This window comes from Schistocerca serialis, chromosome 2 (genome assembly GCF_023864345.2).
Source record: "Schistocerca serialis cubense isolate TAMUIC-IGC-003099 chromosome 2, iqSchSeri2.2, whole genome shotgun sequence".
Lineage (NCBI taxonomy): Eukaryota > Metazoa > Arthropoda > Insecta > Orthoptera > Acrididae > Schistocerca > Schistocerca serialis.
The window spans coordinates 708,047,127-708,064,030 of NC_064639.1; the positions used below are offsets into that span (position 1 = coordinate 708,047,127).

Sequence of the window (16,904 nt, forward strand, 5' to 3'; positions counted from 1 at the left end):
GTGTGTGTGTGTGTGTGTGTGTGTGTGTGTGTGTGTGTGTGTGTGTGTTGTTAATGGCCTGAGTGGCCAAAAGCTATAATTTCGTGCATCTTTTTGTTGTGCTTATCACGACTTAGCATCTCTGCATATGGTGAGTTGCAACTTCTGTCTCTAATAATGTAACAAAAAATATTGTCACATATTTCCATGAGAACAATATAGAGAACAAGACTAAAAGACTGTTTTTAAAGCAGTGCCTGAATTCAAACCCGGAACCTGGGACAGTTTGATCATTGGTTAAAGATTTTAACCTTAGGCTGTTACATTGTAAAGCCAGGAGAAACTCGGTTCTCACTTTACCTAGACTACCAGTTCACCCAGCCAATATGCTACCATCCCACATGGGTGCATACTGCATGAGAGGACTGATTAAGTAGTTTCAAAACTGCATTTATTACATTAAATTTACAGTTATGAATAATTCATCAGATGAAAAAGAAACTCGCCATTTTTCTTTAAAGTGTTAAACTTGAGCACCATTCAGCACTTGACACACATTGATTTGATGGTCGACTTCTTCTCAAACCTTAATAAATCAGCTGGTAGTGGAGGCACATATACGTGGTCCTGTATGATCTCACAAAGGTAAAACTGCATGGTGTCAGATCAGGTGAGCATAGAGCCCTTGTGAAACGAGCCCTGTCACCTGGCCTCTTGCAGCCAACCTAGCGGTCAGATACATCGTTATTAAATCAATCTTGTCCACCATCTCGCTGCCAAATAAAATTCAGTGGTTCAGCTTCATCCAATTGGAGGAGGAGCCATAATTGTAGCCCATCAAGATAAAAAAACACTAGTTACAGTTGCTTCACTGAAAAAGAAAGGCTCCAAAACTTTCTGCTGGGATATGGCACAAAAATTTAGGGAAGACTCATTTCAACTGTACTATCTTATGGGTATTACATTAAATTCAAAACGAAGCCTTTATAGTATTTTATTTATGGAAAGCCATTTGTCAATTTACTTACATTGGTATTAATGAAATTCTTGTTTGAGCGAAAAGTGTAGTATATTTTTCACATGACTGTGAACAATTGACCTGTCTTGGTAACATATTGCAGGCTTATTTCTGTGTCCAGTGTGAAACAGCAATGCGTATTTTCAATCTTTTGCTGAGTTGTCCACCATCTCATTGGTATTTTCAAGGCTAGTTTAATAACCGCCCATTTTAGGAATAAAGATACCATTTTTTTTGCAAATCAAATTATTTTCCTTTTTTTCTCCAGAATACTCCTATTTTAAGAATATATACTTTCCTCCATGTCACTCTCACTCACCCCACACACACACACACACACACACACACACACACACACACACACACACTGTTATATAGGTGTATGTCAACAATGAATAAAGTATTTGAGTGCACTCATTTTACGATCCAAAAGCAAAAAATGTGTCCCAGTTAATGGTACTGAGCTTTACACTTATCACAAAAAACCACATAGCACAACTCACTGAAATGGGTGGGTAGATAGATTCAAAATAAACCCTAAGTCAGTGTCATTTTGGTATTAATATAGTCTAACACCGGCTTGCATTAACAAGTCGTCAAACATGAGTACTTGACCACGCTTGGATAACACTCTTTCAAACTAGTTTCAAAGAGCCTTAATCAACAAAAATTTCTGTGGTCAGTAACTTCATTGTTACTTAACAACTGTTGAATAGTGGAACTTTTTTCTACACTTGATGCAAAAGTGGAATTCTTTCAGGCATAATCATCTTAAGTTTTTGATTATCGTCGGCTTGAATTGGTGTAGATCTTTCAGCGTGTGAATCTTTTGACTTTCATATTGTCATCTTGCTGCAAGGTTACATCTATAACTGAATAGATGATCAGTGTTAGCCTTTTTGATATGGACAATAGTTGTCAAAGAAAACTTTTTATCCCACCTCTTATTTAGTATCACTAGACCTTTAGGAGCCCATATGACTTAAGCCAGCAATATGCCTCATTTCCTACTTTATTGGGATTGCACTGGCTATGTACTGCCACCCCCCATCATCCAGAAGCTTCTATATAATTTTGAAAAAAGAAAAATGGGCAAAAGGAGTGCTAGTTCACAAAATAATTCCAATATATAAATATTTATGGAAAATGAAATTTATTATCACTTGCATTGTAGCAGCTCAAAGTCTGTTGCGATAACACATGCATTATATCAATGTATAAAATTCTGAGTCTGGCATGTAAATACTGTGAGTTTTATGTTCTACTTGGCATTAAAAATTAGTTATCAACAGCAACAATGGCCAGTATTAAAGTATCATAACATAGTTTGCTGAAATAAGCTAAAATCTCACCCCAGTTTTTGGTATTAGCAGGGTGTATACGACCCGGGAGATCCGGGAAAAACCCGGGAATTTTTTCATCCGGGAGAAAACAGGGAAAAACCCGGAATATTTTTATAATTCCAGGAATTTTTCATTGTTTTAGTTTTCAGTTAAATTTTTGTAATTTTGACTAGTAAGAACCAATACTTTAACAAAGGATATTACTGTATCCTGCTACTGCAGAATAATAATTCAACAATAAAACATAAACGAGAGAAAAAAATGAAAATAACTTAAATTGCATAGGAAATGCGCCACATACAACAACAACACACATTGCTCATGCAAGCGTCTGCCAGTTGAAAATGTGTCAAAGGCTTGAGGAAGACTATGCAGTGCTTCATTACAACAAATTGCCTCCAGTGAGCGTGAAGTCGCAACTGTTTACATTCGATTTGTTTTAGCAGTTACGCGCAGACTCATGCGCATGCACAGTTGAGTCACGTTTGAGTAGTAGATTCTCCCACATCTGGCAACAGGAATGTAGCTGTTGGCTGTGCAAACAGTCGCAGCAAGCAGCTAGATCCTACCGGGAGAAGGGGTTGCCAAATTCATATTCTTGAGGAAAAAAACTTGTTTCACAAAGCGTCTAGCATCCAACGCACGTTTGCCTATCAATTATTCATATGATTTTGAAACGCTTCCCTGTTAGTTTTTGAACATTTTTGAACACATGTTGATTTCTGAATGAATCATAAGTTGACTTTTGAATGCAAGCATAGTGTACGTGATGTCTCTGTCAGGAGAATCCTCGTCACATCTAGAAATAAACTTTCCGCAGACAAAAGGGGACGGTGCTATACGAGCCAAGGGAGTAAAGCCTAACGGATGAATGCCAATCACTGTCTGATTATGTGGTTGATTGGATTTGCGAAAGATCAGCATTGTTATAATTACTAGCAAAATCCATAGATTCAGATTACCAGAATGGAAATAACAACTGACAGGAATAACAGGTGTGAAAGATTATCTTCTCGGTATATCCAAGAAAATGAAATATTGACAGAAAATTTTTGGCCGGATCGCATCTGGATAACCTTCACATAGTTCATGTCATTTCTTGATGTGCCTGCATGTTAGGCATATAACTTCACGAACCTGTGTGAAACTTGGTCACAAGCCAAACATTGTGTAATTTTGTGAAATCGGTCAGTGAATTGTTTATTTGGATTGAAGTGGTATGGCAGACAGTATCTATGGAACCCATCCAAAACCTTTCAGGTTCGATCACATAACATGCATGAGCTCCCACATTTCTTGATGACTTCACAAAATAATGACTTTCTGTTGCCTGCATATGTGTGTGACTTTCAGCACAAAGTAATGTATACATTATATGCCCAATGTTGGAAGTAGAATTATTTTCTGTGTTTGATTTAAGTTAAAAATGTGATATGCATCTAGTGCGTATATCTTGAGGGTTACTTTCAGCCTGGAATAACTGCTGCTAGTTAATATGAAGTTGTTACAATCTTACATTGTCGCCCAAGATATTTGATTTTAGCTTCATGAACTGTTATTACAGGGCTTATCTTCTACAAGTGATGGAACAAAACTTTGCCAGTTATATACATTGTTATGAAAATAAATTCCCTATCTGTGTAAATAGTTATGAAAGTAGTGTAATACATGCCTACCTTAGAAATTTGTTTGAAAATGATGTCTTATTTTTAAGAATGACTTAATAGATTTATTTATATGATAAAATAATAAGAAATGGCTTACATTTAGTATGTATTCAGTACTTAATTGCACTTTTTTTCTTTAAAATGACTATTTGGTTGTAAAAATAATACTGCATTGTTAAAAATCTGTGACACTGAAACTGTTAATAGACTATCTTGGCCCTTCAACTTTTTAAGAGAGCTGCATCAACCTCTAGTTTTATATTAAAGCTCTTTTCTGTTCCACATTTTATACTAATATGAATAATACATTTTACTGTTTCGTAATTATTCAGCTCAACAGCTATAAAATTAAATAATGAATATGTGCATTTACAGAGCCAAAGCTCTCTTATTGATAACCAGTTATCTTCAGTATTAGTGAATTAACATTACACTGGAATATGGATTAAGCATTGTAGTTCGAAACAATTTCCAACTGTATTAATTTTTATTGGCTGTAGATCATCTTAATTACTTATACTAAACATCAGGACAATTACCGACGCATAAAACATCTCTGCTGCTTGCAAAAAGTTTGTCATTCGAGTATGTTTTGATTTAAACCAAAGGAAAGAATCTGTATGTGATTTTTAAAACTGGATTCTTATTGCAAAAATACTTTTGTAATTAAAAGAATATAATCTGTTCTAAGTAGAGAATTTAGCATATGTAACTATTTTGCCAGTAACATGCATTTTTTGTATCCTGCAGTGCGACATACAGGGGAGGCATCATTGGTAGCTAATGAAGGTAGGCACCCAGTTATATATCTTTTTCCCTATGGTGCATTGTCTGTGGTGTGAAATTAAAACTTTTAATAATCAGATCCAGCTGCAAGTATATTGACATTCATTATGTACAGAAAATCTGTTATGCTCCTGTAGTCATTCATATCTCTGTTGCAAAATCTCAATCGACAATGAGATATACAAGAGAAGCACTCAGTTGCTTGAGGTTAAAAACTATTTTGAAAGAGTGTGTGCATCTTTGGACTACTCATCTCTCTGCGCGCGCACGTGCGTGTGTGTGTGTGTGTGTGTGTGTGTGTGTGTGTGTGTGTGTGGGGGGGGGGGGGGGGGGGGGAAGGGGGGGGGGGTTACTGGGTTAAGTAGGTATTTGCAACCTCCACCAGCTTTCGAAATATCCAAGCCAACTGGTTAATTAATGTAGTCTCTTTCTCTTTTGATTGTTAGTATCCTGATATGGCAAGATTGTGAACTTTTGAAGTGACCAGTGATGTAGAATTGTGATGTATTCCATTCTGTTTAATTATGGCAGATGCAGCAAATTATTCAAATGTTCAAATCTCCTTTGCAATAAAAAGTTGGGAGGGCGGAAGGGTGGAATTAAAATATAAAGTAATAAGAGAGAGATGTTATGTAGCTAAAATCACTATAACAGAAGGAAGAGCTGGTGCTGTAGTAGGTATACATTTATAGCCAACAAGCTGAATGAAGTGGAAGTGCAGTGTCCTCACAAACTGTAAACACGCAAGTGGAGCAACTAGATTACAAACTAGGAACTGCAGGAGTTGGAAGCCAGCCAGGTGGCAGCTCTTCAGCAATGGAAGTATGAATTACATGTAGGGTAATGGGAGCAAGGAGGTTAAATATGTAGGGAACCTTATGTATTAATATGAATGAATAGGAGGGGGGAGAGGGAAGAGGTAAAAGAGGAAATGAGTGATGTAAGGGTCTTGTAAGAGAGAGAGAATGTTACATGAAAGGTAAAGGAATTTGTTGTGTTAGATAAAAATTTTGACCTGGGAAGAATGGAAAGAATGGTGCCATAAGTGTTGAAAGAAAGGGAGCTGGGAAACCAATTGGTTTTAATGAGGAAATTGGATAAGAGTGGGGGGGGGGGGGGGAGGGGGGGCAGAAAGATTTCATTTTGGGAAGACAGCAGATGACGTAGTATCGCAAAGAGTTAGATTTTTTGTAATCAGTTGTTTGTTGCGACGGTGGTCTGCAGACCGTTTCACAAGCTTGGAAATTTCTAATTCTTCCAGAAGTGAAAGTCCTTTTTTCCCTTTGGGGCCAGTGTGGAGCATTTGTGACTTATTTAGAGGATGATGATTATACTTGGTTCTCTTGAGTTGTTTTTGACAGTGCCCGTACTAATTAAAAGGGGTTCTTGATATCTGGTTTTAAGGGCTTGATCAGTTTGACCAGACTGTAAGCACCGGAGTGTGTAGGTGCTGAAGGACAATATAGGTCTTTCAACAATCATTTGTTGTGATAGAAACATGTTGGGCCTGATCGTTAATTGTGAAAGCTATCTTCATGTGATGACTTTTAAGAAGGCTGGCAATTCTGTAAGAGAGGTCTCCCAGAAAAGATGCAGGGACATAGATGGGCTCGGAAGTACTCGCCCTGAGGTTGAGGAGGTGCTATTTTTAGAGGTTTTTTTTTTTTAAACTTGTGCATTCAGTGTACCAGACTAGAATGGTAAACGTTGGTTCTATCAGTGTGTCAAATTTGAGCACTCTTGTTAAAAATAGTTTCTATGTATAAGGGAAGGTCACATAAACCATCAACCATAGAAGAAAAGAAGCTTCTTTTGTAACTGAAAGGTAGGTTGGCAAGATGTCAAACAGATGGTTGTCACTGGTTCTGGGATTTCTATAAATCCCAAATGTGATTTGGTTATTGGATAAAGTGAATGTTAGATACAAATAGTTGATGGAGCACTCAGTTGACAAAAGTTAGTGGGTGAAAAGACATCTGGATGAAAATGGAAAAAATCATCTACGAGTAGGTGTAAGTCATCCGTGCACACATTCACTATAATAAAAATATCGTTCACATTTGTGCAGTAAAAAAGCATTTTCTTGCAGAGGGCGGAAGCTTGCTTAGAATAAGTTTTTGAGGGGACTGACAGATATATCTCCTAAACACCCTAAGAGCCCCTTGCCCATTACAAAGCCATCTATTTCTTTAAGCATGTTGCTGTTAAAAGAAAAATAATTGTATGAGGTAATGAGACAGAGGAGAAAGATCAGTTTGCATATTTCTTCTGGATTTAATTTGCCATTTCTGGGCATGTCAGAAATATCTGTTGCCTCTTGAACAAGAACATCAGTTTAAAGGTTTTGTATGTCAAAGGAAGACAGGTTGTTTAGCAGACTCCTGGTCTCCAGTAGCTCATTATTGAGTAGTAGTGTTACTGTTGAATAGTAGTGTTACTGTTGTCAATAGCAAGGACAGTGAGAGAATGGAATAAGTTTGTTTCCAAACAAGACACATAGTATATACACCATTGGCATTGGCACAAAATGTAGTTACTCTGTTATGAGTGGGGGAGACCATTCAGAAAATACCTGCATCTACACTTACACTCCACAAACCACTGTGAATTATGTGGCAGAGACCATGCACAATAAGTAAAAGGTAAGTGTAGAAAATTTTTTTGGGCAAAGTTCTGGAATTTTTGAACAGATCTCATAAAAGGATTAAATTGAGACACTTGTCCTGGGTGTTTCTTTTCTCATAACAGTCTCCAAAATTTTGCCTGTAGAGTTAAGAGTTTATTCAGCTTAGAGACGGTAGCATATATTGTAAAGGAACTGTGGAGATTATCAACATGTCTTAATTGTTGTGATATTTGCTGATGTTTATTAAAACATTTAGTAAAACAGTTACTTCCTGATTAGAGTGTAACCAAAGAATTTTGTCTGCTTGTGTAGCATTGGGGAAAAAACATGACAATCAGATTTGGCAGTGGACTAAAGACAATGAAGACAGTTGCTCAGTAGCAAACTTATTTTCTTAGACTTAAAAAAAACTCTGTTCTTCCATATGATACTTTCTTGCCCATCTCCACAGGCATCACTTTGCATTACAGACCCTTTTGTGAATCACTTAGTGTGTGACAGAAAAGAGGTTCTTGAAGATATAAGATTCTTGTAATGTTCATTACCAATATGAATTTAAGATCTTGTGCAAGTTTTTTAGTGACTAGACTTAGATACAAAAGTTTCTGATTAGTCATTATTAATATAACAATCTAAAGATATCTCACTATATTGTACTTGTTTTCGACCGTAGAAATGTAATTTCAAGCCAATAATGTGTTCTTAAACTGTATGTATACTTCTACATCAAACAAGACATTCCAGCATTGTCACTATTGATAATCACATCCAACAATAATTTACACTTGACATTTTTGTAAAGTCATGGTTTTACAAAATCCTGTTTTCATTTAAGTAGTCTAAAGTATCATCAGTGTTTGGGAGAAAACATATATCTTTCATAGTAACATTTTTCACACTCTAAATTGCAAGATGACATCAGTACCCATCCTGTTCTTCACAAAAAATAAAGTATTCCTTCTGAGATAGTTGAATAATCCCAGCATGTAGCATTTTGTGTACTACTTTCTGAATTGTGATGCTCCATTAGCATACTCTTTGGCAGTCTACTGGCATCACTTGAATGTATTGACTGTTATCATTGTCTCTTTTATAAAAGAACTGAAAATAAAGCTTAACCACCTCTTAAAATGAGCAGTTAATTCACCCTCCCCCCATCCACCTCATAGTGAACAACATTCAACTCCTCTGGCAGGTGCAAGGGTGAGCATGCTGGTGTCATATTCCTTCTCTATGCACTTGTCCCTCCGTACCAGCTGTCAACATCCATTCTCCCCAACCCTACCCCCTTTCTCTTCTCACCCACTTCACCTTACACAGCCCCTTATCCAAGTTAACTAAAAGCTTAAAAAAGATTTCCAGTATGTAGTTGATCAGTATTTCTCACTAGAGTATAGTTTCTGACTACTGCTAAATACACTATATCCACTGACATTGAATTTTGTCATTGCAGTACTATGTGGGCATTACTACCAAGATAATTAGTAGCTCTGTTGGTAATGATACAGCCTGTAAATGCAGAGAGACTAAGTTGAGTGTTCCGAGCACAAATTTTTAATGTCGGTGAAATTTTTCATAATCGCACGCTCTTAGTACTAAGTGTTCGTTCCAGTGGGTAAGACTAGTTTGCTGGTAAGAACTAGAGTTCCCCCCCCCCCCCCCCCCCCCCCCCCCCACTACAACATCAGCAAGAAAACTTCTTGATAAAGAGATACAGACTTTGTTGTTAATGATATGCTGATACTTCTTTAGGTATTCTTTTCCTTTTTTGTGGTGTAACTGAATATATAACTATTTTTTCAGATCGTGAGCTCTTCAAAGAGTCTTTTTCTTAAATTTGTTTCAGAAACTAATTCTCATGATGGAGGAGAAAGCGGTGGTCAAAGTTCCAAAGTATGGGACAATGAAGAAGACTCTGTTGCTTATTCTTGGTCATTCTTCCACGTCATGTTTGCTCTGGCTACACTTTATGTCATGATGACTCTAACAAACTGGTATTCGTAAGTATTTGACAGAATGTTTCAACACCACATGAATTATTTATGTTCACTGTGACTAATTCGTATTTGCACTCTTCACTGACTATCTTCACTTTACTGTTTTACAGCTGTTGTTGCTATTTGCACCAATATTTGACCAGTTGACAGCTACAGTTGAAGCTTGGCTGTCAGTCCGTTTAAATTACATACTCATAATATTGCATTATTTGTGTGGCTTCTTTTTCCCACACCATTTGACTAATTGATCCCAGTATCTGATAGCTCTGACTTGTTTCTTCCTTCTCTTTTGCCTCTGGTTTCATATGAGAGATTCTTTTCCAGACTCAGAACTACTTCATGCATGAATGTTTAATGTTGCTGTAAGTCCTGATTGGCATAATGGAATCAAGTTGATTGCTTCCGAAGTAGATTTTTTTTGTCAGCAAACAGAATACTAGTCCCAAAGTGTTGACAGCAGGTGAAATAAAGCAGTTCATCACATAAATGTTGCCAGGAAAAATGCAACCAACAAGAGAAAATACACTTGGAATGAAGAGAAAAAAAATCATAAAATATAAAGGAGAGAGAGAAGCTAATACATGGCAGAAGTTTGATCTAGACAGATAGTATCAGAAAGTAGATACCATCTGTAAAACGGAGTTAGGGAAAGTTTCTTTGCATCTGTGTAGAGAAGCATTACGGAATAATATTTGAGTGTTTAGAAAAGAAGGCACAGTTTGTCCATGATAATTTTGCCCTCCATGCAGGGGCTTTTGGGAGTGGCATGAGGCCAATTCTTGCCCCATCACGGGGACTGCTAGGAGGGAGGAGTGGTGAAAGGGAAGTGGCATAGATTCCTTCCCTCAGAGACAAATGAAAATCTTCCTGCTAATGCTAATTTTCTCCACTACTGGCAGCACCAGTAAAAAGGGTCAATTTATTGTGGATTCACTGTAGTTAAACATTGTCTGAAAGCACCAATTACTAATGAGTCTTATACATTGTATAGAATCAGTGATTAGCAGTCCAGGTTTCACAAATGTAAATTGCCAGAGGATTTGGTAAGCTGAACTGGTTCACACAAACAGACGTTTGACGACAATTAATCTGTAAAAACACACCACATGTCATAAAGAAAGCGTGTAAACCGTCTGAGGATGAATCACAATGATTCGAAACCGGTTACGGTTTCCTTTGAATAAAGGAACTGAAAGTAAATTTGTGACTGGTTGCTATCTTAACACAATCAACATTTGTCTCCAAACAACAGCCACGGTCTCCATCATGTTATCATATGACAAAATTGCAAGTATATTGTTTGAATGAGTACAAGTATTTCTGGTGCTTTTTACAATCTGTTTTGGCACTCCTTGTTTTTGTGGCTACTTGAGATACAGCATCTGGAGCCACTATATGGTTGTTTTGAAGACTGTAATATTGAGATGTGGTGACTGGTAGCCAGGGAATATGCAACAATTAGTCCTCATACTCAAAAAATCAATCCTGGATGATGGTAGCTGAGTGAAATGGTGCCCTATCATCTTGAAACACAGCATCTCCATTGTGGAACAAACACTGTACCATGAGATGGCTCTGACTAGCCAAAATGGTTACATAATCCTTGGCAGTAATGCAGCCTTGCAGGTAACCATGGGCCCTACAGAATACCATGATACGGCTACCAAGTCACCACCATGTTTCATTCTTGCGATGTAAACTAAGCATGAAATTGAAATTGGACCAATGTGAAATAACTCATTTGACAAAATAATTTTCTTCCATTGCTCCAAGTTCAGGTTTTATGGCTTCAGCACCATGTTTTCATGTTACGGGCATTTGCATCACTGATGAGTGGTTTTGATATTTCAGCTTGCTCTGCAATTCCATTCTTACGGCGCTCCCTTCATGTTAGTTTGGTGGTGACAGGGTTTGTAAGTGTGGCATTCAGTTCTACAGTGACTTTTTGCAGCTGTCGTTCTCATATTTCTCATGACAGTCCTCTTCAATGATCATCTGTCACAGTCATTCGAGATGCATTTTTGTCCGTGTTTTGATTTAGCAGATGATGTTTTCCACTTTCCCTGTAACTGGTATAAATCTTTGACATTGCCTCTTGAAACACCAACCATTTTGGCTGCCTTGGATACAGAAGCACCCACTATACAAATATCAACAATTTACCCAGCTTCAAATTCACTTAGCTTGATCATAATGTACTCAAAACTACACAGAGTGCTGTTCTGACCAAGACTAACACTTGCAACATATTGAGAACACCGTACAGGTGCTGTTCAGGTCAAAAACCCAAGTGCAATTTGTGGGTTTGGCTAGTGACTGTATTTATGTTCAAGCATGGAGTCCTGTGATGTTTCCATATTTTTGTACAACCCCTGTATTTCACAAGAATATTTGCTATGACATACATTTTCCTCTCAGAAAACACAGAAGGAATCAAAAGTGCGGTCTCAAAATATCTGACCACAACAAAATTACATTTAGATGTGTTAATTCGCCAACCAAATTCATATTAACATACTTTAGTAGCAGATGGCAAGTTAAAAGTACATGATAATATACAGAGGGTCCTGCATCTCCCTATAATGTAAAAAAATTAAGGCAATGGCAACTAACAAACTGTTTTATGCTTAATTTTTGTAGATTCTCTCTTAAAACATGTTAGAGTTATACAGATTTGAAGAGAGGGAACTTGCTGAAGGTAACACAAATATGCTAAAACAAGTTTGGATCTGTTTGAAAAAAGTGTTTTCCGTAACACACATACCTTATATCCAACAATTTCTACCAATCATATTTTTGTAGAATAGGAGAAAGACCTTCATAAGGTTGTGAATCTGATATTCTTTAAGGAATGCTAGATCACAAAACACATGAGAGGTCTCTGAGAAAAATGAATGTCATTTGGAGAAAGTCTTATTGTGGCTGCTTGTCAGTTTTCTGTCAACATTAGCGAGAAGAGTTCCTAAATTTAAATTGGTGCTTAGTGCAGTGTTATGCAATGTATCGGAATGGGATGTAGTGCTCACAATTTGTTGGGGAGGTTCTCCATTGTAGGGCCAGAAATCTGCCAACTGCAAGGCAAAATGACAGTATATATAAATAAGTAAGTAAATAAATAAAGACATGGTCGCAATAACTGTTGAAAAACAAATTGAAACCTTATGTAAAGTATAACATTATAGAAGTACAGCATGATTATAACTTGTTTTAGATTCAAGGTAATGTTCTTCATGTAATAAATATAATATGAAAACTAAGTCTAGAAGTGCCACAGTGTGACTGTACTTTGCTGTATCATGCACTATGCTAGTGGCAACAAAATTGCTACCAATATAGCTAAACCACAGGGCTGGGATCACCAGCCAGAGTGGCAGTGCTTTCAAGTCCTCAACAGTGCACTTTCACGTCTGGATGACACAAATAATGCTGTTCACTCTTCGACTTATCTTAGAAGGAAGATTAAGGAAAGGCAAACCTACATTTCTAGCATTTGCATACTTAGAGAAAGCTTTTGACAATGTTGACTGGAATACTCTCTTTCAAGTTCTGAAGGTGGCAGGGGTAAAATACAGGGAGCGAAAGGCTATTTACAATTTGTACAGAAACTAGATGCCAGTTACAAGAGTCGAGGGGCATGAAAGGGAAGCAGTGGTTGGGAAGGGAGCAAGACTGGGTTGTAGCCTATCCCCGATGTTATTCAATATGTATATTGAGCAAGCAGTAAAGGAAACAAAAGAAAAATTCGGAGTAGGTATTAAAATCCATGGAGAAGAACTAAGAACGTTAAGGTTCGCCGATTACATTGTAATTCTGTCAGAGACAACAAAGAACTTGGAAGAGCAGCTGAACAGAATGGACAGTGTCTTGAAAGGAGGATATAAGATGAACATCAACAAAAGCAAAACGAGGATAATAGAATATAATCAAATTAAGTCAGATGATGCTGCGGGAATTAGATTAAGAAATGAGACACTTAAAGTAGTAAATGAGTTTTGCTATTTGGGGAGCAAAATAACGGATGATGGTAGAAGTAGAGAGGATATAAAATGTAGAGTGTCAATGGCAGGGAAAGTGTTTCTGAAGAAGAGAAATTTGTTAACATCGAGTATAGATTTAAGTGTCAGGAAGTCTTCCTGGAAGATTAAAACTGTGTGCCCGACCGAGACTCGAACTCGGGCCTTTGCCTTTCGCGGGCAAGTGCTCTACCATCTGAGCTGCCGAAGCACGACTCACACCCGGTCCTCACAGCTTTACTTCTACCAGTATCTCGTCTCCTACCTTCCAAACTTTACAGAAGCTCTCCTGCGAACCTTGCAGAACTAGCACTCCTGAAAGAAAGGATACTGCGGAGACATGGCTTAGCCACAGCCTGGGGGATGTTTCCAGAATGAGATTTTCACTCTGCAGTGGAGTGTGCGCTGATATGAAACTTCCTGGCAGATTAAAACTGTGTGCCGGACCGAGACTCGAACTCGGGACCTTTGCCTTTCACGGGCAAGTGCTCTACCAATTGGGTTCGCAGGAGAGCTTCTGTAGCCATGTATGGAAGTAAAACATGGATGATAAATAGTTAGGACTAGAAGAGGATAGAAGCTTTTGAAATGTGGTGCTACAGAAGAATGCTGAAGATTAGATGGGTAGATCACATAACTAATGAGGAGCTATTGAATAGAATTGGAGAGAAGAGGAGTTCGTGGCACAACTTGACAAGAAGAAGGGACCGGTTGGTAGGACATGTTCTGAGGTGTCAAGGGATCACTAATTTAGCATTGGAGGGCAGCATGGATGTTAAAAATCATAGAGGGAGACCCAGAGATGAATACACTAAGCAGATTCAGAAGGATGGAGGTTGCAGTAAGTACTGGGAGATAAAGCAACTTGCACAGGATAGCGTAGCATGAAGAGCTGCATTAACCAGTCTCAGGACTGAAGACAACAACAACAACAACAACAACAACAACAACAACTAGTATTTTCACTGCACACATGTACCAACTGATTCATTTAATTCATTGTAATGGCTGTTGGGCTTGCATCTAGCATGCAGAGTTTGTTACCATGTATAAATTTCAATTTTGTAGTATTTCAGTGACATCTACTGCTGATCTTGGTATTTAGTGTACAAGACAGCAGTCTCCTTGTGGAGTGCTCCTGCTCCCAGTGCAACTCTTGTTGCTGGTGCAGCAATTGCTGACTTTTTAGCTGGCACTGATGCTGCAGCTGCTGCAGTTGGATCTTTCTTCTCTAGAGTAAGATATGACAGCAGATCTTCGGCACTTTCTTCTGAATCTGCCACATATTTGAGTTGTTAGTGGTTGCCACTACCATATATTTCACCTTCTTAGTAAACTGGAATGCAACAGCTGCAATTATGAACTGGCAAATGCTGAAAGATTTGACCTAAAGTAACCCTAATGTAGTGGTCTTCTATGCAGAAAGTGGTGGTAGAAGACAGTGTGGTTGGTTTTAGACATCATAAAAATTTACTCAGATGGCTTTTCAGTGTTTCCAATGGAACTGCTTCCAGTACATGTAGATTTTGTACACAGCTGTTAACTGAACCATTGAAAAAAGCATTGGAGATGTTTATCCTTTGGAAAATGATACAGTCCGACAACAATCAGTTGGAGTGGCATTAGTTAAGGTCAAGAGGAGTTCTATCAGTGTACTATAGGCAAACCGAAACATGCTACAAGGGTCAGTGAGGATGAGGCAGTCTAGATCTGTGTAAAACACACCTTTAGAAAACCAAAACACTGCACTGAGTGTTATGTTTGCAACCAGGGGAAGTGAATGGGAGAAAGGAAAAGGCATAAGGACAACAAGGTAAAAAGCATGAATAAGAGTTTAGAGAAAAATAACAACGTACCTCAAGTTAGCCTTAGGGTATTAAAAAATTACTGATGTTACAGATCTTTTAGAATAATCCAAGCTATTATCATTAAAATCTGGCTTGGCAAAGTTAATATCAATAAATAAAAATTTTATGCAAATGCATGTAATTTGTGAAACTTCTCAGATGGCTGTATTACTGATGTTACAGATCTTTTAGAATAATCCAAGCTATTATCATTAAAATCTGGCTTGGCAAAGTTAATATCAATAAATAAAAATTTTATGCAAATGCATGTAATTTGTGAAACTTCTCAGATGGCTGTATTTTTGTTACAGTCCTAACTCAAGCCTGGAGACACTTAATGCAAATGAAGCATCTGTGTGGGTCAAAGTAATATCTAGCTGGCTGTGCCTGGCCCTGTACACCTGGACACTGGTTGCGCCAATTTGTCTTCCTGACCGAGACTTCAGCTAAGTCAATAAATATACTTTTTCAGTCTCACCTTTGCAGATATTGATTTCTTTCATTGATGTTAATAGATTTATAATCAATGTGATGGTTTTTGGCATACCTGTGTAGTAGTCACAGTTAGCTTCAGTGTCTTTTAATGAATCTAATATTTTTAAGACAGTTTTATTGTGGTGTAGTATGGGAAATGTATATAGGTGAAGAATGTTGTAAGTGTCTAATCCTTTTCAGTGCTGTGAACTAATACTGGATATTCACAATTAATAAGCTGAGCCTTGAGACTAAAAGTGTATCTCTCAATTATTTCAGTACTGTACATAGTACTTGAGTTAGAAAAACCTACATAATTGTAGAAACAAGGAAATTATTTCCACTGTGATATTTTCATATTTATGGCATGAGTCTGATCTCTATAGATGTTTGTCATTTGCATTTGAATATTGTCGCATATAGAATTTGGATTTGATTGTTCCACAGTTTAAGTTTTTATTGGATATATATCTCATTTGAAATATAGTGTAGTAATACATAGCTATTATATTATATTTTCATAAATATTCATGAAATACATGTTATAAAATACCCTTATTCCAAAAGTACAATTAATTTATTGTATTAACTGTCAAGAGTAACTCTCTGGCCTGTGTAAATTGTAAAAGCTTTATGATGTAGCACATTTTTAAACGATGTTGTAGAAAGTGAGCAAGTGAAATGGTGGCTATGCTTCAGTTAATAATAGTCAGTATATAATCATATAAATTATGAAGAATGTATAATTTTAGTCCTGTGGTATTACCAACACGGGGAAAAAACAGTAATAAAATATTGTGATATCACAAATTGTCTAACAAATTATTCCATTAATTACATATAAAAGACTCTCGAATGAGAGTCACAAGTTGCTTTTGCTAGTTCTGGCTTTATCTGATACGTTGTAAAAATAGTTTTTTAACTCAGGTGACATGTTCAGTATTGTACTTTAAAGTGAACTGCATTACAGATTCTTGTTGACACATTCTGAAAGAACAAACCTATTCACAATATATGTCCCACCTGCTTGAGTGTGAAAATCGTCTATTAATGTACCAGTACATGGTGATGAGCATAGTGTTGGGAACTGCTGATAGTCACATTAGTTAAAGCGGCCTAAAAATGACAAAGGTGTGTCAAGACGAGTCTGTTCT

At 37.2% G+C, this 16,904-nt stretch overlaps 1 protein-coding gene across 2 annotated transcripts in view; it reads left to right on the forward strand.

Annotated features, from left to right (window-relative positions):
* LOC126457872 (serine incorporator 1) overlaps nucleotides 1–16,560 on the forward strand; it is a 112,725-nt gene extending 96,165 nt beyond the window's left edge. Inside the window, exons 8-10 of one of the 2 annotated variants that reach the window (XM_050094533.1) lie at nucleotides 4,758–4,796; nucleotides 9,266–9,419; nucleotides 15,588–16,560. In XM_050094533.1, the coding sequence (XP_049950490.1) occupies nucleotides 4,758–4,796; nucleotides 9,266–9,419; nucleotides 15,588–15,726 (332 nt within the window). In that variant the 3' untranslated portion in view covers nucleotides 15,727–16,560. The remainder of the gene's footprint in view (nucleotides 1–4,757; nucleotides 4,797–9,265; nucleotides 9,420–15,587) is intronic. The other variant, XM_050094535.1, reaches the window with a different exon arrangement.
* The last annotated feature ends 344 nt before the right edge of the window (nucleotides 16,561–16,904 follow it).